The following is a 24,656-nucleotide window of genomic DNA, read 5'->3' as shown; positions in this document are numbered from 1 at the left end:
TAAGCATGTACTCTATAAGTTACACAATTAGCATGTTACCAATGATAGCTAGCGAAACATGCTAGAAGTTAATGCTAACTTCTTGTGGCACAGTGCATAGGGTCTTTTTGAAATATGCCTCAAAATTTAAATTTTTTCACTTAAAGTTTTTTTTTTTCCAATTTTTTTATTCGAGGCAAATCCCACACTGAAAAATAGGAACAAGTAGTTTCGCCTTCAAGTTTATGGATGTTTCCACAGGACTGAATGGACTTTAGGTTGACTCACATACGTACATGAAGCTTAAACAACAGCAACATCACTGACAAAGCTAACGGTGTTAACCACAGGGGAATCGGAGAGTAGGCACTACGCTTCTGCGACAGCACTGTCCCAATATCAGCGGTAACTGCTGTATGAGTGCAGTGAAAAGTGGCAGCAATGAGCCAGAAGGACCACACTGGGCTTACAATAACAAACCACAAATAAGCTTATGATTGTGATTATAGCACTAGCATGGCTTCCTTTTCAGGAGGCTATTACTCAACTACATCTTAATAAAGCAAATACTGGTTTGGTGCAGTTTTAATGCCCTGAATGTCGCATACAGAACCATAAAATGTCATTTTCATGTGAGTCTGATGTAGAAAGAAAATAAATCTTGATGCTAACTACTTTTACTTTAAAATATTTCATCAGTCTATTGTCCATCCCCATTACAATCCCCATGCTTACCATTGTAACCATCCTGGTTCAGATCTCCCAATGGTGCAATGGTGCTACCAAATCTCCCATACACCTGGTTGCCTGTCAGTTGAGGTAGGCGGAGCTCCAGGTCCACAGGGCCACGCTGTAGGTAAACATAGACCCGGCCCATCTCTTCCAGACGACCATCAGAGCCCCGGACCATGAACATGGGAGCTCCCACCAGCAGGTCAGCCATCCTGCAGACAAGAAAGGAAAATCAGACAAACTCATTTAGGCTCAGACACATCGACGCCTGTAATGGGTCGCTGGTGGCATCCAATAGATTCTGCCAGCTAATTATCTGGCAAGAAGAGACGGAGGAAGACAGGGAGGATGAGGAAAAACAGACAGGGACGAGGCTACTCACCCATCACTGTTTATGTCAGTCGATGCCACGGCGTAGCCAAAATATGATCCCATCTGTGAAGCGAAGAGTTTCCGTTAATTTGGCCAATGAAAACGTCATTATTTAAAGGCATTAATATAATCAAGATTTGTTCCTTGATAATACAAAATAGTCATGCTACTACAAACTTCCTTGCTTTCTGCATAACTAGAAAAAAAGGAGTCTTGAAGGAAACATGAGGGCTTGATGGGTTTTACAGTTAAGGCCCAGTTTGGTGCTGATTCTGTTCCAGCTCGGTTTCATTTTCTGAATTGTCTGTCATGACCCTCGAGTCTAAAAAGCACAGACATCGTAGGAGGAGGCTAAATTGCCAGAGTGTAAGCAAATTCACTTGTGATTTTATTTATTCAGCTGAGTCAATCATCACTGTTTAAATGAGCTCAGTGCTTTTCTATTCCCAGAACCATTTTGCACAAATTGCCACTGCACTTTCGCCTCAATAACTGAGCTTTACAGCAAACCACGAAAGAGACCAAAATCTAGTTAAGAGAACGTTGTAAAGGAAATTATTTTTTTGCTTACACTTACTCAACAAATTAAGAGCTCTCATGAGGAGCCGAGCAATGAAAACAGAGAGGAAGTGGAGCGTGAAGGAACTTTCTGTAGAGGCTGGAGCTCTCCGACTCACCTGCTCGCCAGTGTAGTTGATCATGGTCTTCAGATCTGTACCGTTCAGAACAGACACCTGCAACACAGCAGCCGCATATGGTGAACATCTTTTTTATAATGTAAGCACTATCTCTGGTATGGAATTCACTGCAAAAATAATTCCCACTGTGACAACATCTCTGAGGCTGTTTTCTTTCTTTGACTTTCCTGTATCCGTCCCAAATCGAAGGCCCAGGCCTCTCGCTCTAAAAGCACCAAAGTGAGTGCCAAAATGAGAGTGATGATTAAGCTTTCTTACCGAACCATAAAGCATGAGTCCTTTTGGAACACCGGCCACAAAATCTGGAGGTGCACAGAGAGATGAAGCAAAGATTTAGAAGGGAAAATATACAGGTCAAGCCCAGCAGGAGGGTAAGAGAATTCCAGTGCTGACAACGTTTCCAGCTCAATAATCATGTAAAATATTGTAGCTGACTTCAGTTTATGTTCACTTCAGTTTAAATATTTGCCTTGCTATTATGTGTTTTTTCTCTTGTACGCTTCACCTAACTTTGGCCGTGTGCATGCATACCCTATTTTATTGACTTACCTTCCACTTGATCGCCACTGAATTCCCCAACAGCAACAGAGTAGCCTGCAGACAAGGGGACAGATATGAGCCTCAGCTGGCATGGCAAGTTATGTGTGAGTGTGCAGCCATCGTTAAAACAACCAGAATCATAGAAGCCTCTCTTACCTTGGTAGCTGTCATCATGTTTAGACTCGACCTGTTTGGTTTGGATCTGGCCGCCCACAGACTGCATAAAATAGCCCGGGTAGTATGCTTTGATAATTTCCTCCTTCGCTGCAGAGATCACCTGACCTAAAGTACGACCGAGGAGAAATAGAAAATAACTTTGAGGCTTGGTTTTTCTAAATTTTCGCGTGGTTGATCAGTATGTCCAACATACCTTGCCAATAGTAGCTGCCTGGCCCTCCCAACACCACTTTGCCATCCTGAAAGATAAAACCTGTGAATTACTACAATGAAAAAGGAAAGATTATCCAGGTTGTTCACTAACAGGAACATAGTTATTACCGTTGTGAAGTCAGCGCTGAATCCTCCCTGACAGTAGCCTTGTCCCACCGGATCACTGATCTCTGAAACACACAGAAGGGGAGCATCATGAATTATTCGATGTAATAATATTCAAGAGCTTCTGCTTTTGAGGTACGACTACATCAGCAAAGACAGGTTTCCTTATTTACCACCCAGAAGGAGGGCAGCTGTCTTATTAAAGGTGACCTATGCTTTTTATGTTTAATATATAATGTTATGATGTTGGATACTCATATTAAACGCAGCCAAGGTTTCAAATAATGAGGTAAACATATGTAAAATAACCCCAGTGAGCAAAAACCTCAGGCTGCAGACTGTTATGAATACTCCTGATGCCAGTGTTGTTTTCTACTTTGGCTCCAAGCTGACGTAAGCTTGTGATGGATTTGCTCTAGGCTTACTACTGCAAGTTGCAGTTAGCCTACACTGCTACATGTAGCGACATGCTAACATCAGGGAAACATGTAACCTTGTTTGCTAGTATTGTTAATTTGTAGCCAATTTAGGATCATATTCCTGCTGGGACATGTCCAGTTTTGTTTAGAAGCTTTTATTGGTGATTTTTACTGGGAGAAAGTGACACTATAGGCTACACAGTCATTCTCCGGCTGTATGAAGCTACATGCTAACATCAGGGAAACATGTATCTTGGTTGCTTATGTTGTTAATTTCTCCTCAGTAACTGATGATATTCCTGTTGAACAGGTCTGGTTGTGTTTAGAAGCTTTAATCGGTGGTTGTTAACAATGAAAAGAGCCTGTATTAAAGTAATTTCCCAGCTGCAAGTACACTGCTAACATACATGAAGCTACAAGCTAACATCAGGGAAACAATCTTGCTTGTGTTGATTAGTTCTCCAAGATTTTGAATCATATTCCTGCTGGAACATGTCCAGCTGTGTTTAGAAGCTTTTATTGGGGATTTTTACCCGGAGAAAGTGACCCTATATAGTCATTCCCCTGTTTCGAGTACAGTTCTGTATAAAGCTACATGCTAACCTCAGGGAAACATGAAAACTTGGTCGCTGAAGTTGTATTTTCTCTAAGATTTCAGATCATATTCTTGCTGGAACATGTCTGGTTGGGTTTAGAGGTTTAAATAGTAGATTTTTAACAGGAGAAAGTGCTGCTTTACAGTCATTCTCCAGCTGAATGTAGCCTACACTGTTGCATGTAGCTACATGCTAACATCGGGGAAACATGTAGCCTTGATTTGCTGATATTGTTTATTTCTCCCTGATTTCAGATCATATTCCTGTTGAAAAGGTCTGGTTGTGTTTAGAGGCTTTTATTGGTGATTTTTAACAGCAGAAAAAGCCTCTAAATTTAAGTCATTTCTCAGCCGAAAGTACACTGCTGATGTACATGAAGCTACAAGGTAACATCAGGATCAGCAATCTTGGTTGCCGCTGTTGTTAATTTCTCCGAGATTTGGGGATCATATTCCTGCTGGAACATGTCCCCTTTGAGATACCCTACATGACAAACAAACAACCACTGCAAACGTCAATGAAGATCTGAAGAGAGGTGTCAGTTACCTGTGCGGCAGGGTGCATACTCCACAAACTTGGTGAAATTATGCACTGAGAGGTAGCAGGTTCCTGTTGCATCAGAACGGGGGACATCTTTTTCAGTACGCCAGGAGTAGAGAGGGGCGCAGGCCTGGGTAGAGAGGAGGTGGAGAGTGATGGGGATTGGTGGGTGGGGGGAAGGGGAGGGAGGAGATGTGGTGATGAATGGGGTGAACTTTTAGGTGGGAGATGTTTTTCCAGTTGCAACATCACACTGGTGAACTCCGGGGGAGACCCAGGCTAAGGTCAGCAGTACATCTGGAGCAGGGTAACCACGTAACTCAACCCAGGTCACAACCCGGACTATCAGACCAAACAAGAGGCGGCTCAACTTTGATGTCACGGGGGGAGGCACAAAACATTTCTTTATGGTGTCTCGAAACTGGAGGTGAGAACTGGACCTGAATGACAACAACTTAATGGACAGTAATCTGTGAGACAAATTTCTAACAAAGAACATACACACACCCCTGACATCAGAGAGAGACATCACTCAGAGGTTCTCACAGCCCAGTGGCCAGAGCTGGCTTCACTGAAAGCCCCAATCATAACAGCAAAGAGCACCAGTGGTGTGGCGCAGAGCTGAAATTCTAGTCCATTTCTTCCCAACCCCCAAAATCATCCCTGAGAGTGTCACCTTACCAGAATTGTGTCACCGTGAGAACGCACAGTGGCTCCGAACCATTGGTGGGACTTGAAATCGACCTGATGTTCTGTGTCGTTGAGCAGGACCTTGCGATCCCCTTAGAAACACAAGAAAATAACACTGAGTAAAAGCTCTATGACAAAACATGCATTCCTTCATTTGGGTCTCCTTGCATGGAGTTGAATATCTTAATTCTGCCTTCCCCTTCCAGGCCCTCGGAAACATCTGGACAGTTGGCAGAAAGCAGGCTTTAGGACTCCAGTTACACTATTTTTCATGCAAAGACAATCAGGGTGAGAATTTGAAAAGTATGGTATTTGCTGCTCGGCCACTGATCACATGATAATAGCTCTCTTAGCCCGGCCGGGTTTGGACCTAGCTTAACCCCGCTGACCCTTCGCTCTGTTTGACCACCTGGCCACTAATGCTGATCTCCCACTTCATCGCTTTGACAGCAGCAGGTGACATGACAGATGGTCCGGGGAGTCAGGTTTAAACACAACTTTATTGGAAGACAGATGTTACATCTGTGCTGCAATGGAGAATGAAATCCTAACAAATTGATTAGGCAAGGAAGTCGCACCACTATCAGTTCATACACGAGGGCTGGCTCTTATAGTATGAGCTGACATCTATAAGGGAAGTGCAAATGTGAGGTCAAGAGCAACCGAACCACTCCTACTTAACCCTTTGCAGACCTCAGACGCATTTCTCCTGTAGACTTTGTCAAACCACAGGCATACAGACTGAATCACAACGTTTTTTTAAAGTAACTTCTGGGTAGAGACCCTCCGCATCACGTACATTAAATCAAACGGCAATGAGCAAACGCTGCCTCAATGGGTTTGTTTTAGGCCACTTAAAAAATCTTTATCAGTTTAAGTGTGCGCTATATTTAGAATATTTTCACAGCTTTACTTTGCCATCATACATTCCTTTCAGATGGGGAACTGAAACCGTTATCTCAAAGCCTCTAGAGTCATTAATAATCAGACTGGATATGCTGGTCTGCCGCTGCCTTGATCAGTTAGTGTGTGAGATAAAGCAGTGAAAATTTTCCAAATGTAGCATACTCTTGAACTGATATTGATCTCTTAGGTGGCTAAAGTATGTTTTGCTGCAGCCCCATCCACAGCAGTACATTGCTCAACTTCTGTGCCATAGATTTGGTTTATGAAAGATGCTAGCAAAGGAACAAAAAAATAAAATAAGCACAGCAGAAACTTCCGATAGGTCAAACCACTGTGTTAATTATATATCTTTAAAAGTTACAGTTGCAGCTTAAATTGATAACAGAAATAAACAAGTTTGCCTTTTGCACATATCTCTGCATTTCAAAACAAATTGAACAACAGCCAATCAACTGATGGAGCAGCTGATTGATGGAAGGGAGTCAGCTGATAGATCATATGATTCCTTTCTATGCAACCAATTGATGAATCTCATTCAGGACGCCCTATTTAAACTGCTCTGGCCTGCCTACTGTTGCTGCTTCCTCTGCAAGCCGCTTTGCAACCTGCCTCCACCCCAGCTCCTCCTTTTCATGCTGTGTCTGACTTATCAGTGTCATTGCTGCTGCTCTCCCTGCCTTAGACTTTCCATGTAGGCACATGGAAGGGCAGGGAGGTTTGCCTCTCTGCCTAAGGCTTTCCTTATTTGCACGTGAAGGGTCAGACAGGTGTGTTCTCTCTGTCTTATGGCTTTCAACGCAGGCGTGTGGAAGGGCGGCAAGGTGTGCTCTCTCAGCCTTAGGCGAGGAAAGGCAGAGGGGCCCAAGAACAGAGCCATACCGCCAAATGTAATACTGCAAATGGAAATAAAGTTTTCTTTGACAAAAGTGTCCCTGACCAAATTGCCTGTTGTCTATTCGTAAGTGTTTGCACAGCATCATGGTGATTCTGTCAACTGCAAAAACAGCAGAGCAGAGACTGATAACAGGGGCTGAGGATTAGTAGATACTGCAAGAGATCACGACCTATGTGGATGTGAAGAAAGCAGGCTGTGTGTCAGGCCTCTCTCTCCATGACTGTCCGCCCCTGGTCTTCCCTCCCAGCCAACTAGGCAGCCTGGAGCTGCTCCGTGTCTTTGTGGAAACAGCGAAGGGGCCAGGGTCCAAGGAAAACATACACACTCTGGCCCGGCTTCCTCATAGCAACCTCACAGTCATCTCTGTTTAGGCACACACTTCTCTCCCCCTTCCCCTGTTTTCATTTTCAGTATTATCTCCATCTTCCTATTCATTTTTCTTGCACTTTCTCGCCGTAGTCTCCACGTCTACATGGCCCTTTCTCTCCGTGCTTTCAGGGAGTGCTGCTCCCCCTCACCCCAGACAGTAAGCAGAGAGATTATAGTTTTTTAATAACCAGACTGTATTTCTGCTTAATCTCCAACTGGGGTTTCCTGCTAACGTTATTCATCACAGGCCTACAGCAGCGGGCCCTGCACCCAGAGAATTTAGTAGCCACTGTGAAAAGAAGTGCTTCAGCCATACAGTTAATAACATGACCAGCACTTCAAACGGCTCCTTATGAGCATGTTACTTTAACTAATCTGCCATAACTGCATGGTGCTTTTTCTTAAAGGGTACACCTCCTTAATATTTTCATAACTCAGAGGTCTTTGTTTGGATAAGGCCAATGCAAAGCCACCAGGGAGAGGTCGGAGCTGCAGGGCGACTGTGTTTGAGTCATGTTACCAAGGCAACCTGCAGAAAGTCCTCTTGTAATTCATACTGCATAACTGTGATCTGGCCATGTAAAAGAGAGGAAGCACATCAGCGTACCCGCCTAAAGAAACTCAAGTTCTCACATGGCAGCATTCGTTCTAGTATTAGTTCTGTGTCAGTATGACGGGTGATGAAAAGTCGTGTTTGTTGTCTGCGAGCAGCTGAAGGCAGCCAGCTGGAGTCACGTGAAATGCTTTCCATGAAAACAGAGGGGGGACAGAGGGAAACCCAGAGAAGGGACACAACAACATCTGACTGAAGAAACCCCCATGGGAGGCTGGTTAGAGCAGTGTGCTGATGTGACATGGTGCCTGGCCTGGTCTCTCCCGGGACCATCAGAACAGTGTGGGGGTCTGGAGATCGTCCATAGACTCACTCTCGCCTTTGAACTGTGTGTGTGTGTGTGTGTGTGTGTCGACAGCCATTAGTGGGGTTAGAGCCTCTCATTTTGCGTGTGTGTATTTTTGTGTGTGTCAGTGGGGTCGAAGACAAATGGCCAAATTCACTCATCACATCAGCTGCCCCTGTGGGAGAACCAGCAGCAGGAGAACAGAGGGGGACAGAGCGGAGGAACAGAGCTCTGGTTTCTCCCTCTTTCCTCCTTCCCCTCTGGCCTTCATACCCTCCCTCCCTTCCTCCCTTCCTCCCTTCCTCCCTTCCTGTATGTGCCCTTCTCACACCGTCCCTACTGCCCTCGCTCCCCTCACCCCCGTTCTCGGCTCTTATCTCAATGGAAGAGGAAGTGGATGGGAGGGAGCCTCTGGCCACTTTGACCCAATTAGTTAGGCTAATTAAGAGAGGCTACGGCCTGTAGGTCAGAGCTCAAACACACCAACAGACAGTGAAGCTACATCCACACTAATACCTCTGTTTTTAAGTGGCATTATAAACTGAAAAAGATGTTAGTACACTGGAGTGTTGTAGCTCTGTTTCAGGTTTAATCTCTGTCCATACTAACAAATTTATCACATGACCATTCATGTGCACCGGACATGTTCGTGCCAGTGTGAACAGGAAGCAGATTGTCTACTCTGCGGTAGGGCTGTCATGATAACCACAAAATTGCAATACCAAAGGTGATGGCAAGCAACTGCAACAACTGCTACATTCATGTTGTTGTTGTTTGTTTTCATGGCAGTACTGTGTATTTACTGTATGCTACAAATGCTAGCTGCATGGCGAGGGGCTGTGCATCTATTCTGTGCAGAGCGCTGCACATTTGCCGTTATTTCCTGGTCGCCCAGAGTTTAGAAACAATTCAACTTTAGGTAGAACACTAGAGTGCCACATCATTGGCAGTCTTTACTCAGCTGTCCAATCACAGTGGAGGAGGGACAGGACAAATACCACTAAGACCAACAGTCTTATTGCTGAACAACAACAACAGTAGAGGAGAAATGGATAATGAACCCAACAGACTTGTGGGTCCGACCTCTCTCCCAATTTACTTCAACCTTCCCTTCCAAATGCTCGACCTTGTGCTAAGATTTTTACTTCCTCAGATATTATGTATCATAGCAACCTGGTGCAACCGAGATGTCTCCGCTGAAAAAAATACTGTGCCTTTTACCGTGCCTCATTGCCCTTCTGTGTTCTGCATTTAACACCGTACAAGTATTTAATTTGTTTTAAAACTGTGCTATCTTTGTCATTTAACAAGCAACAATCTACCTAATTATAGCCAAACAATAAAACTCATTTAAGAGGCCCTAAAATCAAAATAAATGATGAAAACACTAAAAATGGATGTCATGCCGCTGAGCCACTGTTAATCACAGCAGGGGAAATTCCTTCACAGCAACAGCTCTACTCGACAATTTGTTGCTTAGTTAAGGAAACTACAACAGAGACAGAGCAGCAATGGCAAAAAGTATATCCAGTGATTTCTTTACTTTGACTGACAATGAGCTGAAACTGTTACTAAGGCGGTCAAGTCTGCGGAAAATGTAGATTTGCTTTGCTTCGCAAATACAGGGATTTATTAGAGGAGAGCATTATTCATTGCTGCAGATAGCCATGGCAGTGGAAAAGGAGAACAAGCAGGATGAAAACACAAAAGGTGTGTAGACCTTTGGTTTGACAAGTCATGACTGATAGGACTCAGTCGTGAGACAAATGTGGGTGGCTGCATCATCGTTTTCAAAATTCTATTCCTGCCCGTCCAGACTAAAACACAACCCTGGAGTTTTCAAACTAAAATGGGGTCAGCACTGTTTTAAAAAGTCTCCATTTTATGGGTTTCAGTACGCCAAAGTGTGGACAGAGGCGTAAGTGTGGCAAAAGTTATGTGTTTCAAAATGAGAGTGTATTAGTGTGGAAGCAGCCCAAGAGACAGTGAGACATATGACATCACTTTGTTATAGGAATATGGGTACCAGTACCCTAGTGGAAGATATCACCCTTTTACCCAAGATTTCATACTGAAGAAAAAGTGGCTTTTTTTATTGCTCGAGCCTTTACTATCAGATTTAGCAAAGAAAACAGCGACAGCTACAGTAAATGAATTGCAGCAGTAAATGTCATCCACGCAACAGCTGTTTGGCAAAGCCACATTTGCATGCACATGTCCATGTATTGAGTGTTCCTCCACTGTACGATAGCTGTGCCGCAATCCAGATGTCTGAACCGGCTCTGGCACTCTGATCAGCTCCTTCAAAGGCCCTTAAAAAATATGAAGGACACTCTCTGACAGCCCAGGGGACCAACCTTCACCGTGAGGCCTCGCGGCTCGCACATGACATCACTCGCTGTGGCCTCCAGCCAACGGCCATGGATGCGCAACACATTTCATGTTGCAAGAAAAACAGTGCAAAAATAGTGGAGCAAAGGGTACCAAGCAGCGGTGTCCAATAAAAGAATGTTGTTAAACCAGGCTTGTGAAACACTCAGTGGAATATTTCTCCCTATTGTGCACTATGGACAGTAAATTTAAGCTGGCCCACTATGCTAAGCTTTGATTTCATAGGAAAGAAGCCAAAAGCACTGCGGTAAATGTCCCTCTATACGTGTGATTCATACTGTTTGTGTGTGTGTGTGTGTGTGTGTGTGTGTGAGGATGTGTTTTCAGGTCATGTTCAGTCTAAAAGCTAGCAGTGTTTTTTACTTTGATTGTTCCTTTCCTCACCTCCCTTGTGCACAACAGGCTAATAGCTACTCTGACGATGCACTGAAACATGAATCCATTCATTAGAAAACCTCCCGGACTTCCTTGTGTTCCCCTAAACCACTTTATCTGACTTAACTGGAGCCTTTTTGTCACGACCGGCGGTGTCTGCTTCACCTGTCAAACAAAACAGGACATTTCTTTGTTGGATCTGTTTGTTTATTGGTTGCTTATCTCCTTATAGCTCCTGGGGCAAGGCAACACAAACACAGCCCAGAGGAAGGAAGGGGTATCCTTCAAAAACCTCTTCAACACCCAATTATCCTTTTCATCCCCAAAGAGAGGACACAGACAGGAAAAAAAGACCATCCTGCATCCAGGAACCAACGTAGCCAACAACAGTTCAGTGAAGTGGAACGCTGACGCCTGACGCGCGATCCTGACCTGCTGCTGACAACAGGAGCAGAGAGGAAATGCTCTGACGGCTTCAAAAGTGCACAGAGAAGCATCAACGCTCAGCTAAGAGAGTTTAAGGAACGTCCCCAGGTTATCAAACTCTCCAATACCTGGGGAATCACATGTAATCAATGCATGATTACAAATCATGAAGTTAGGACAGCTTTTGTCGTCCAACCAAAAAAGCTGACTAACACGCACTAGAAAACTTTGAAAAGACTTTGAAAATACTTTCAAAAGACTAAAGTCTGACACTTTCTCACATCTTAAGACACTGTGTTTTTAGTCACACCATAAATTTTTGCAAAGACTGGGGATCTTGAAAAGTAAAACTAGATTCCTAGATCCTGCTCCTGATGGAAATCATTACACCAAACTCCCTTTAAGAAGTCTGATATATTAATAATTACTTACATTTCTGCAAAAACACATAACTCTAGAAACACAAGATAAAAGGCAGCATAGGTTAATAGTAGCCTTTTCAATTCGGCATCAATATAATCCCCAAAGATAAACTGTATTTGTGTGTAAACTTTATATACTTTGGATTTTGTTGCTTCAACGCGCTACCAGTCTCCATTGGTGAGCTGTGCTATTTTAGTGGGAGGAGAGCGTGGGAATGGGAAGCAAACAGATTCAAAAATTAAAATTTCTCACTAAAATAAGTGCTGGGTGGTGGATAACATGCACACCAAATTAAACACTAACTTAAGTTCAGTCCCCAACACCAACACTTTCTCCTCCTTTTTCAAGAGAACCAAGACGTGCTCATGTTCCTGCGCCTCCCTAGAGTCCCCCTATATGTTTATCTATTGGTTGTTGATAATGTTTACGTCATTGAACTTCACTATTTGCATGAGCCAAAAATTTTCTTACAATAATATTACATGTTTAAGTTTATGAGCTACTGGGGTGGCAGTAGCTCAGTCCATAGGGACTTAGGTTGGGAACCGGAGGGTCATTGGTTGAAGTCCCCATACAGACCAAGTATGGAGCGAGGACTGGTAGCTGGAGAGGTGCCAATTCACCTTCTGGACACTGCTGAGGCCCTTGAGCAAGGCACTGAACCTCCAACTGCTCAGGGCACCTGTGCAAGGTCACCCTCCTCGCTCTGACATCTCTCCATTTAATGCATGTATAGCTCCTGTAAGTATATCTTCTTCATCTTATGGTAACTTCAACATTAGAAAAAGACTGACTTAAGTTTTTGATGACATTACACCAAATGATATAAATCACAGGAGCGCTCTCTTGATTCTATCCAACTTAGGAACATTGTCTGCGACAGTAAAGCCACCCAATGCAGACCTTCAGAACTGTTCTATTATGCTTACCTTCAGTATCAAACTCAATGGTGTGACAGTCTGATTGGCTGAGGCTCCACGGACAGTAGAAGACAGATCCTCCCTCTCTAATGTTAACCTGCCTTGTGCTGGCCTTGGGAGCTCCCACCACCACGCTCGCACTGCAAACAGGAGACAGAGAGAGAGACGACTTGCTGTAAATGAAGTGTTACATGTTAACCAAACCACAGGATCCATATGAACCTGCATTTCCTTACCAAACCATCGCTAAGGTCTGTAGCTCTTAGCCTGGCCTCAATTAAAAATTGCATTCCAGACCTCCCACTTGACAGCTTTAAACATGATGCAGTACGCACATTTTACCGCTTAGCGAGCTGCATTCTGACTCACAAGCAAAACATTTTAACAGGTTGCAGCACGGTTTTGCATAATCCCATACAACCAGGGGGAACTGCTGCTATGACATGTGCACATGTGATGCTCACAGACGCATTCGCTCCACTTGTGCAGTCAGAGACACACAAGGAGAAACACTCACATGGTCACACATGCATCCCTGTGGGGCAGATTCAATAAGAAAACAAAAAAAGCAGACAGGCTAAGTTGAGTCACACTCTTGTTTCTTCAGCTGTGGCACTAAACTTCAATGTCCTTGGAGCTACACTGTACGACTACAGGAAGGGCAGCCGAGCACTTCAACTGACACAGAGAGAGTCAGTGAGGTTACAGGTGAGCCTTCAGAGATGAAAGAGAAGGAGAAGAGAGGAGCGATGACACGTTAATGGAGAAAACAAAGATTTGAGCTTGGTAAAGTCGGAAAAGCGATCCCCCGGTAGATAATGTGTCTTAAGTGGACTGCTTAGCCATTACCTCATCCTGGACCCACTTGACCCGACAAGCATCACAGACAGTTGCTGGCATTGATGTGGGTAAAGCAGGCATGGGACCACTGAGACCAGACGGTGTCTAGGGGGCTCCAAAACAGGAAGAGCCACCCTTTCCTGCCCCAGATCTTCCACTAGTGCATGAACGTTTACATTTTGGTTAGACTTAGCATCCTGCCCCCAAGGGTAACTACTCAGCAGGGTCCAGAGGAAGACGGGAGAGCCAGCATGAGTCAAAAAGCAGTTAAACCTTTGCAATATCCCATGTAATCCAAGATAATTAATCCCACTGAACCGATCTGTAACCTCAGATGACAAAAGTTATGGAATGGCTTGTGGAAAAAATCAAACTGAAGTGGGCCAGAGTGCGTTGGTGGTCAGCACAAAGCATTCAAATGATTTCAGCATCTCTGGTTTTGAAAACACACAACAGTGGGAGAACAAAGTGAAGGTCACAGAGCAGAAGTTTTGAGTTTAGTGTCACACCATTACTGTGGTCTTCATACCTCAGAGGAGATACAGTGCAATGCCAGGTCTAAATGTGGAACAGAAACTCCCGGTTTGTGTTGGAAGAAAGAAAAAGAAACAAACCGATCCGACTTGGAGTGCAAGAAACAGTTTCTGACCACATATGCAGACACAGGAATATCCCTGTAGAGCAGCAGAGCTCCACCTGTACAGTAATCTAAATCACAGAGAGGCTTCCTGGTCAGAGATTCTCACGATGAGACAGCTGAGGATCTCCCTCTCACTGACTCAAAACGTACACACAGATATGCAAGCAGTCAGTAAATATTTAACACGTGCAGACCACACTCTGTTAATATAAACACAGCAAACGAGTACATGTACAAGTCAGCACTCCTGTCACCTGCGAGCAATAAATATCTGTAAAAAAAAAAAAATCTAAAAGATTCACTGTCAAGCTCCTTTTCCACTGCATAAAAAAACCCTTTAACGGCAGGCATGTATAAGGACAACTGGATACAGCATTGGAGGCAGGGCCCTATCATAGATGTATAATAATACTTAGATACAAGATCCCAAGATGGCTGAATATGTATAGTAGTTGTTATCCCAGGATCTTCCATATTGTTGGGCCCAAAGAATGAGTGCACTACAAACTTCACGAGCCTGAAGGCTAACCTCCACCGGCCAAGCGACTAACTCCTGGTTTAGCCCTCCACTGACTTCTATGGGGATAAAATGATTTAATCTTGTGTCTCTTCTAGACTCTTGAAATGTTATCGCACTGATGGATCAAATCCTTGTAGTGAAATGAGTCATTTTCTGGGGGTTGTGGTGCTCAAAAAAATTATCCACCAATTTACAAACTCTCTTTCACAATGTAAGTCTACAGGGAAAAGTCTTTTTGGACCCAATGGCATCACATGACGGACCTGGACGTTGTAGTTCCACTGTTTGGCCACTATGAAAATTGGCTTCAAAGACCAGCACACTTCCTGGGGGGCTTGACTAACAGCCGCAAACATCAGGCATTTCTGTTCAATGGGAAAAGTTACTCCTGGAACAAATCACTCTGCATAGAGTTTGAGAGCAACTGAATAAGTAACAGATATAAAAAAGAAGTAACCACCATAACATCTTCACCGGCCTCCATGCTGCTTTCTAATGTTTACACCTGTGATGGTGAACATGACTCAGAAGAAAAAGAGAACAGAAAGGCACACTTGTCTACCTACGGCCCTGGTCTGGTTTTCCAGTGTTTAAAAAGACTTGTATACACACACTAAGGCCATGTTTACACGAAAACGATCCACTGAAAACAGAATCGTTTCTCATTTTCATTTTAAAAAAAGTTTCAAGTTTAGATGACAATGTTTTGATAACGATCACCATGCACACGGATCCGCAAAAAATGACCAAAAATGCTGCAGTATACATGCCAGAACAGTAGTTGGCAGTGTGACGCTTACGCTTCCTTCTACAGAGCGGCAGTTACTGGAACCGTAATGCAAATGTGCGAAAAGTCTCCGTTTTCAGAGGAACTGCATATTGCAAGTTTACATGACAGCGAAGACGGTGTCGTTTCCAAAAAATTGCACTCTGGAACCCTAAAGTTTACCATTTTCAGTTGAAATCGTCATTGTATAAACGGGACCTAATTTTGGTGGGAAAAGGGTAAAGAATGATTACCTGTGCTGAACACAGCTGTAAAAGTTGCAGAGCAGACAGGAGAACAGAGATCGACCATTGAGATCAGATGTAATAACCTCTTAGAAATAATCATGCGTGTGCAATACATGCAGGAACATGTATACACTATGAAGGCCAAGGAAATTGGAAGCCACAGCATCTTTTGTTGAATCAGATTTGAACGGGGTCCAGCCGTACTCTGCTGTGGCAGCTTTTCAAAGGGAAAAAAATACAGGAAATAACATAACAAGCAGATCATGCTTTAATCAGCAAGTTGGCAGCTTACGCGAGTTTTCACTACCTTGTACAGATACACGCAGATGTGCAGACGCACACACACAAACACAGATTGATAGTAATCTGAAAGTACCGTAAATGAGGAAGAATTAGCATTTAATGGGTCTTTATCTGGCGAGGATCAGTCTGAGCTAGCATTTCCCCGCCCTTCACCTTATCTGCTAGATGTGTGCTCAAAAGGTAAAGCTTTAGTTTCATTAGCATTTAATGAAGCTGTGACTGCAGTCGGCTGAGTGCTGCTTACAAATTCCTTTGTGAAAGGAGGTGTGTGTATGGCCGTCTCTTGGGATGGGTATGCAAATGTATGTAATTGGCAGGGGGGCGACGTTCCTCAGCTGTTCAGATGAAGGACAGACTCATCAGGTTGTGTCCAGGCAACTTTGGCCAAAGTGAGACTGTTAACAGAGGGATTAAAAGCAGCACCACCACAGGTTTGATGGGGATCACAGCAGGCAAAGCTCAGGATGCATCTGAAAGCCATGACCGATTTTAATCTTGTTTTGGCTACTGGAGAATTAAACCAATTTTCAGTTGCTCATTTGTTGGTTTCATGTTGCTATGGACAAATACCAAACCCATTTCACAACAGAGACTTGAGCAATGACCTAGTGGTGGAGAAGGAGGATGAAAAGCATTAGCGGCTTCGCCATGTCTAGCACAGTCAACCACACCAGCTGCCAAACAGCAGCCACTAATGACCTCCAACCCCCCAGCAGACAATTAAGCGTTAATTAAACTACTGTAAGTGATTTTGGCTGCAAGTGAGGAATGCGTAAACAACAGCTTCACTGTAACCAAGGACTGGGTTTGTCTCATTTGAAGCCCAATCAGAAGACTTTCTACAAAAAAAATCTCTCACCACACCACAATTGCCAGAGTGTAACCACTATTTTATGTGGGGTTGAGAAATTAGGGGTGATGCAGAGTGCTGGAACTTGCTGATGTGACACTATCGTGCGTAGCCATGGCTAATAAGGTTTATGATGAGGTTACAGAAGGAGGTTGTCAGAGGGCAAATTCCTCTGTTACCCCCTGCTCCTTTAGTCCAAACATTCCCCCCTCCATTCCACATTTAATTGTCTTCCAACCAGCTGCAAAAGCTGATGTCACTTGAACACTATTATAACCACTTTAAGCTTGAAAGAGGGGGAAATAATTTAAATCACATTTGTTAAGCCTGCCAGTGCCGGCTGGAGTCACCACCTGCAGTCATAAACACGGATCAACAAACCTTACGGCACAAAGGGAGCCAGTGGGAAAGAATGGCCTTTAAACCTCAGCAACACCTGAGTAAAACATGTACAGTGACCCGCAGAGTTTACACTGAGCTATCAACACATGCTTGAACACTGGAGTGGCTCCATATCAGTAAAGAAACTCAGATGCAGTGGCCTGATCTGAGCCAGAGGCAGCTCTTGACCTTCACTGCTCGTTCTCCCACAGTGGAGAAGTGGAGCCAAAATGCAACAAACATCTCAGAAGAATCACTTCACCAGTGTGTAAGATTTAGGGGGACTCTGTGGCATCTAGCAGTGAGGATTGCAGCTTGCAACCAGCTGAAACTTCTCCAGGTTGGAATTCCTTCAGTGTTGAAGAGGTTTTTACAGGGAGCCGAATTATCCACAGAGGTCTCTTCCTCTCCAAAATAAATAATCCAGGTGATTAGAAGTGGTAAAAATGCTGAATAAAGCAGTTTTAGTTACAAATCAGTGTTTCTTCTACATTGTTTGGCACGATGAAGATGAGCCACTAGCCTGGCACCTGCAGTTTTTGACAGGAGCCGAACTGTCTGCAGAGGTCTCCTGCTCTCAAAAACAAATGGACTAGGTGATTAGAAGTGATAAAATCACTGAATAAAGCAGTTTAATGTTACAAATCAGAGTTTCTCCAATGATGTTCGGCATGTTGGAGACAGGCTGCAAGTCCAGCATCTGCTGATGTGTGTTTGCCTTTCTTCTCTGATACTTAAGATTCAAACATTCAGGAGGTTTTGACTAGAAGCCATATTATACGCATAGGTCTCTTCCTCCCCAAAACAACAGGACCCAGTGATTTAAACCAATAAAAACCCTGAATAAAGCAGTTTCACTTTTAAAAAAAATCTGTGTTTTTCTGACACTGTCATTGCATAGGGGCTGCCAACCATGGTGGCTGATGCAAAAACGCAGAATTTCCTATGGCCCTATCAAGAGCCAGTGTTTGGTTTGCCTGCTCTTGGCTACCAGAAACGTGGCGGTGTCACATGGCAATCTCCATACACGAGGACCCGCTCCCTATGTAGATATTAATGGCTCATTGTAAGGTAAGAAAAGCGCAACAATCCTTATTTTCAGGTGATTATACACAAAGGAAAACCTTCTTAATAAATCATATTACATTGCTGCCAGTATATTCCCCTAAATCCTACACACTGGACCTTTAAATGACACCTGGGTCAATGGGAGTAGACGTGTCAGTGACATGATGGAAGAAATTAATGAATAATTCTATGATGTCATCCTGCAGCAATATTGACTTTTCTAAAGCACGTGTGGGCACTTAGGGTGAGATCAGCTGAATGACAGAAGCACAAGTAGTATGTGATGACTTATTCTAGACCACATGGAGCCATACGAATAGTCTCACATCCTCTCAGAACCAAGGCCAGACAGAAGCTGTTTGACTCCTTACTGCTGCCATATGGACGATCGTCTACACACACACACACACACACACACACACACACACACACACCGCATACACACATGTTCTCAGAGCTACAGTCCAGGAGCCTGAAGATGATGAGAGTAGCAGTGCCTGCTGGGATGGCGTGTGCTGCTGACTACAGAAAGTCTACTGTGCTGTGCTGAAGCAACATTTTTTTGTTAACGGTCAGATGGTACAGTAAGAAGCAGATAAAGGAGCTGTATGTTGCTTTACAGGCCTGGAGCAAGTCACGTCTTTATGACAACCTGCCAGAAGCTATTGAGATCTGAACCTGCACCGACCAGCGTTGATCAGATAAACAGTCCACAGTCTGTCGAGGATCTGATCCCACTTTCACCGCAAAACCACTTCCTTGGTATCCTCAAAAGGATAATAGTGTTGGGCAACAGGTGGCCTGCAAATCACAAGTGCTGCTTCCCAAAGTAGCCAAACAATGTTGTTTATTGTCACACAGGAAATATTTGAAATTATAGTTTAGACTTGATGATTTTACGCTCCTCTGCAGCTGGGTAGGAGTCAACGGCCTGGTAACGGAATCAGCACGTCCACACCAAGCTGATTTAACAATTGTTGTTTTTACTGACCTTTCAGCAGGCAGAAATCATTCTCGAGCCCCTTTTACACTGCATGTCTGAGACGGGTATGTTGCGCAATTATTCTGCTTCACCATTTAGTTTAAAATGTACCATCACCAAATGGGAGGTAGAGTTAGTAACAGTGATAAGGTGACATCTGTGTATTAGGGGACAGCTGACAGGAAAGGTGTGCCATTTTAATGTGTTATCAGGAGATTTAAAAAAGCAGCTGTTAGCAGTTAGCAGCTATTCGTTCATTCATTCATTTTCCACAACTGTTTATCCTGTTAGTGTTCGCAGGGGGCTGGAGCCTATCCCAGCTGACCTTGGGTGAGAGGCGGGGTACACCCTAGACAGGTCACCAGACTATCACAGGGCTGACACATAGAGACAGACAACCATTCACACTCACATTCACACCTACGGACAATTTAGAGTCACCAATTAACCTGCATGTCTTTGGGCTGTGGGAGGAAGCTGGAGTACCTGGAGAAAACCCACGCTGACACAGGGAGAACATGCCAACTCTGCTCAGAGGGGCTCCCCCACCCTGGGTTTGAAGCACCACCATGCCGCTAGAGCAGCTATTTCAAAGAAATTTAGCAGCACTCAAAATTGTCGAAGTGTTTCCTTTCTGTTAATTTGAAGCTCCCCCCTTGATGGTTAGGCTGGGGTTGAAATGAGGTATCGCATCTTCAAGGGCACCCTGGGATCTTGATTATAAAATGATGAAAAAAAACTTTAAATAAGGCGGGATAAAACAGTAGCTGGTGTGGGTACTTAGTATCGTATCCTCAAGGGTTAGAGCTAAGGGTTTGGTTCAGGTTAAGGTAGGGGGAAACACATCGACAACACTCTGGCATGCTTAATAAAACCACACACCAGGGCAGCATTGTACTAGCATTGTTGATTCTGTATAAAAATGCAAAACCGGCTTAATGAATGGTCTTCGTCACGGGATCCCTGTGCAGAATGGGCCTGTGACTGTATTATAGCGTCCTTATGGGTGCTTTTACAGTTAATGTGTGAAAACTAGCAGCTGTTCTGTCAGAACCACCAACCATGCTAAAAGCATTTCACAAGTGGCAACTGAGAAAACTGAAACATCCTGCTGCTTCTAAAAAACATCAAATTGACTTGTGGTCAGGCCTATGCATTTTCTCATACCAAACTGTTTTCCCACCCTCGCCCCCCCAAAATACAACCCTTCCCTCCCCTTTCACAGTCCAACTGCCCTAAAAATCCTCCTGCAGGGAGTTTAACCGCTGGCGGTTCACACCTCTCCACAATGCCCACGTCAGGGGGTCCAGTCTTCTCACCTCAGGATAGAGAGGCTGTTGTATTAAACCTGGTGATAGGGGGGGTGAAGCAGCTGTTGAAACACTTTGTCTGTGCACCCCCCACAATCCCAGCACACATGCATGCACACACATCCAGAGACAGTAATGGCCAAAAGTTACGTCTCATTTCCATCTCAAATATGAGATCTGATGATAATTTGAATTAGAACTTCATAATGCACACGATGGCGTCATTTGCTTATTGCTATAAAAAGGATTGCCTTTATCAAGTTACCATGGATGTGAGTCATTTAGTGACCTGGGGTTAAAACAAACCAGGCCTGCTGGCAGTCAGAGATTAAATCTTGCAAAGTATGAGTCAGGACGACCCTGACCAATGGCTAACTCCGCTCCAAAGTAGACATGACGTCCTCCGGGCATTCCCAACCCGGCGCTGCAGACGTGACAGCAGGGTCCACAGGCCCTTTAAACACATCGTCACCCTCCACACTGACATCTTTTTCCAGTGAAACGCACACAGGCTCATTATTTAAAGCCCCCCTTTTACCAACAGACCGGTAAAAGCTAGACAGGCACTTTATGTTTAAGACAGACTGCAGTGTAGGCGTGCTATTCAGACTGACCTTTACTAATGTTCCCAGCCTACTGGCCTGATTATCAAAGGTGCACATGAAGTTTGACAACAGAAAATTAAATCTGCTTTTCAGGAGGCCAATAAATTAAGACAAAAAATGAGTCACAGTTAAAGCTCCTCCAATGGAAAACAGCAAACAATTTCTGCCGTCGGACAAAGAGGTCCATTGTCTGCACGCAATGACGAGAACCTGGATGAAGAAAAGCTTGGCAGCACAAATATACAACGACCGGTGCTCCTGCAGCTCAAACACTCACAGGTTTGATTTAGAAACAGGTCCGTAGAAAAGGACAGCAGTGAAAACGAAAACAGAAATGAGGCTGATCATATATGGAGACACACAGAGAAAACATGTGTAGCCAAAGAGATCTTAGTCCAATGTCAATATTAGTTCAACTCTAACCCTGTTTGAGAGGGTAAACTTCAGGAGAGTGACCTACATGGACTGGCTGACCTCGGCATGTTCTCGTCATGGCAAAACCATCCATGAGTTAATGCACATCACCGACACGTCACTGGAACACACGCGGGGACTGGAACATATTACTGTCTCCATCAGAGGGTCATCCATCATTGGACATAGCTTTTTAAATGGTACTATAATCTCACTCTGCTCAGTTCAAGCCCCCAAAAACAAGTTAATAAAGGTCCAGTGTGCAGGATTCAGTGAGATATAATGGCAGAAATGGAATGTAATATAATAAGTATGTTTTCTTTAGTGTATAATCACCTGAACCTACAAATCATTGTGTTTCGTTACCTTAGAATGAGTCGTTAATATCTACATAGGGAGTGGGCATTGTCCATAGAGATCACCTTGTTGCACCACCATGTTTCTACAGTAGCCCAGAATGGACAAGCCAACCATTGGCTCTAGATACGGCCGTCTGTAGTTGGCAGTCCCTTCTGTGACAAGTACTTTCTACCTGTTTAAATCATCTGGTCTGGACCCCAAACCAGTCTGCGTACTTTTTGGTCTAACTCTGAAGGAATCCCGTGCTATCTTACCAAATAAAGCCCACGCAGTTATAGCTTTCACTACTCTCCTAGCTAGACGTTTGATCCTTCTAAACTGGAAGCGATGCGATCCCCTATCCTTTTCTCATTGGGTCAGAGATGTGATGTATTTCTTAAATTTAGAAAAATTCATTTACACACTCAAAGGGTCCTCTCAAACCTTTATTAAGATATGGAGTCCCTTTTTGGACATTTTTGATTTGCTACAGAAACCTCTCGAAAAAGAATAAGGTGGTAACTGTACCGGTACTCCTCTTTTCTTTCCTTTTCCCCTCTCTTTCTACATTTGTTTGAGTAATTAATACAACTATTTGGTGAGGTTCTGGTAGCTTCCTTCCTTTACCTGAATGTATCTTGTAACCTGTAATCCTATGGATGGGTGGGCAGGGTAGTAGTGATGGAAGCAGGGATGCTGATTTCATGTTTTGTATCTTTGTTGTGGGATAAAGACATTGAAAATCAATAAAACAGAAAACAGAAAATCTGCTATGCTCTTTTTGGAAAGGGAGAGACCTCTGTGGATAATTCAGCTTGTGGTAAAAACCTCCTGAATGACTGGAACTTAAGTTATCACAGACAAAAGGTGAGCACACATTATCAGGTGCTGGGCTAGTGGCCCATCTCCAACATGCCAAACAGCATTGGAGAAACACTGATTTGTAACGTGAAACTTCTTCATTCAGCGTTTTTACTGGTTTAAATCACTGGGTTTGTTTGTTTTGAGGAGAAGGAGACTTCTGCGGATGATTCAGCTCCTGGTAAAAACCTCCTAAACATGAACACAGAGAGAATTCTAACCAGGAGAAGTTTCAGCTGATTGCAATTTTCAATCATCACCTCTAGATGCCACTAAATCCCCCTAAATCTCACACACTGGGCCTTTAAAATGTATGTTTCTGCAAAAATGCACCATTCAACAGGCACCAGAAGCTGTCTCATCCTTTATACACTCCAGGCTGGGTCTGTTATTATTTACAGCCCCTGACCTTTGGCTCATTCTATCTCCAGTATGATCCACTCCCTTATCCCTGCCTGGCACCGCAAAAAGAGGAGTCAGTTACTGTTGTGTGATTATGAAGTGTTCGAGATGAGTCCTCTGAAGTTCTTCCCATGATGGAGAGGAGGGTGTGTGTGGGGAATGGCCTACCTGTAAGGAGTCCATCTTCACTCAACATGAAATAACACACACACACAACAGGGGGCCATATATCCTCCTGCCCTTCCTGTGTGTATCTGACCAGAGCCGTGACACACAGTTCACAGACACTATCCTTGGGCGTTCTTCCATGGTGGGCCGTCTGCCAGTGTCCAAACTTAATTATATTATGGCAGGCCAAAGGGCATGAAAGACCCGCATATATAAGCTTGTTGTCAAGGGTGTGTGTCAAACTGGGAGAAAGTAAGTCTTTGTGTTTGAAGGGCATTTATGGATGAGAGAATCTACATCTGCCATCAGTCTTGTTTCTCTGATGTACCCTCTGTGGTCCAACCAGCGATGAAGACACGTTTCTAAAGTTGGAGCCAGGCGAACAGCAGCTCATCCTGACTAGAAACTCCTTGTACAACCTTCAACTGACCTGACTCCCCCACTCCCTGTGTCTCCAAAGTGTGGGGGATGATGATGTGACGGCAAAAGCAGGAGATAACAGAAGCTCATTTCATGACTCTACTGATATGCCTCCACTTCTAAGAAACTGTGAAGGAAAAGTGGCACATATATGTGGCTGGCAGATAAAGCCATGAGTCATGGTTTTAAATCTGCCCTCGTGTACTGTGTTTTGTTTGACATTTGACTTCTGAGTACGTATCATCCACAGGAAAATTACAGGGCGCTGGGTCATAGAAGGCTACACTTAAACATTATTCCTGTTCTACACATAAAAACCATTGTCTCATGATATCCTCCTCCTCCACGAGCACGGCGTCTCAACTGTAGAAAAGTTCAGATTAAGTCATCAGTGAGATGACGTCTACCACGTGTCACACTTAATGAGTCGAGGAGAGATGATGGGGGAGAGAGGCTAGACAGTGGGGGGATGGATGAATTAAAAAGCCCTGCAGAATGACATCAGCATAGGAGGAAGTGAGGAGGGGGATGCTGGAGAGAGAAGAGGGGTTCATGCATTCAAGCTTCACGTCCTAAATCATACCTCTCTGCTGAAGCTTCCCAGGCAGAGATGCAGACCAATAGCAGGCAGGGTTTTAAAGAGACAGCGAGGGCCAAGGGGAAGAAGGGGGGAAATCTCCCCATGTCTGAGTGTCTGCCGTCCAGGGAAGTGGGGAGGAGAAACAGGGAAACTAGAGCTGCTGCTGGCGGCCCACTCGGCACAAAGCCCTCTCTCAAATCCCAGCGTGCTGGCTGGTTGAACGGTGGGCCGAGACACCGACTCAGCCAGGAAGTCTGATTATGTCTGAGTGAAACCTTGACTGCGGCTGCATAA

At 44.2% G+C, this 24,656-nt stretch overlaps 1 protein-coding gene across 2 annotated transcripts in view; it reads right to left on the bottom strand.

The window, feature by feature from the left end:
- itga5 (integrin, alpha 5 (fibronectin receptor, alpha polypeptide)) overlaps window positions 1–24,656 on the bottom strand; it is a 53,007-nt gene that overhangs the window by 26,953 nt on the left and 1,398 nt on the right. For both annotated transcript variants that reach the window (XR_007571271.1, XM_050065287.1), the window contains exons 2-12: window positions 12,675–12,805; window positions 5,053–5,153; window positions 4,378–4,501; window positions 2,820–2,881; window positions 2,692–2,737; window positions 2,478–2,603; window positions 2,331–2,375; window positions 2,040–2,083; window positions 1,761–1,817; window positions 1,094–1,146; window positions 715–923 (exon numbers count right to left, since the gene is read on the bottom strand). Coding sequence is in view for 1 of the 2 variants with exons in the window: in XM_050065287.1 (XP_049921244.1) it covers window positions 715–923; window positions 1,094–1,146; window positions 1,761–1,817; window positions 2,040–2,083; window positions 2,331–2,375; window positions 2,478–2,603; window positions 2,692–2,737; window positions 2,820–2,881; window positions 4,378–4,501; window positions 5,053–5,153; window positions 12,675–12,805 (998 nt within the window). In the remaining variant the exon portion in view is untranslated. The remainder of the gene's footprint in view (window positions 1–714; window positions 924–1,093; window positions 1,147–1,760; window positions 1,818–2,039; window positions 2,084–2,330; window positions 2,376–2,477; window positions 2,604–2,691; window positions 2,738–2,819; window positions 2,882–4,377; window positions 4,502–5,052; window positions 5,154–12,674; window positions 12,806–24,656) is intronic.

This window comes from Epinephelus moara, chromosome 16 (genome assembly GCF_006386435.1).
Source record: "Epinephelus moara isolate mb chromosome 16, YSFRI_EMoa_1.0, whole genome shotgun sequence".
Lineage (NCBI taxonomy): Eukaryota > Metazoa > Chordata > Actinopteri > Perciformes > Serranidae > Epinephelus > Epinephelus moara.
The sequence above is the reverse complement of the archived record's forward strand: the minus strand, read 5'-3'. Positions and strand labels throughout refer to the sequence as shown.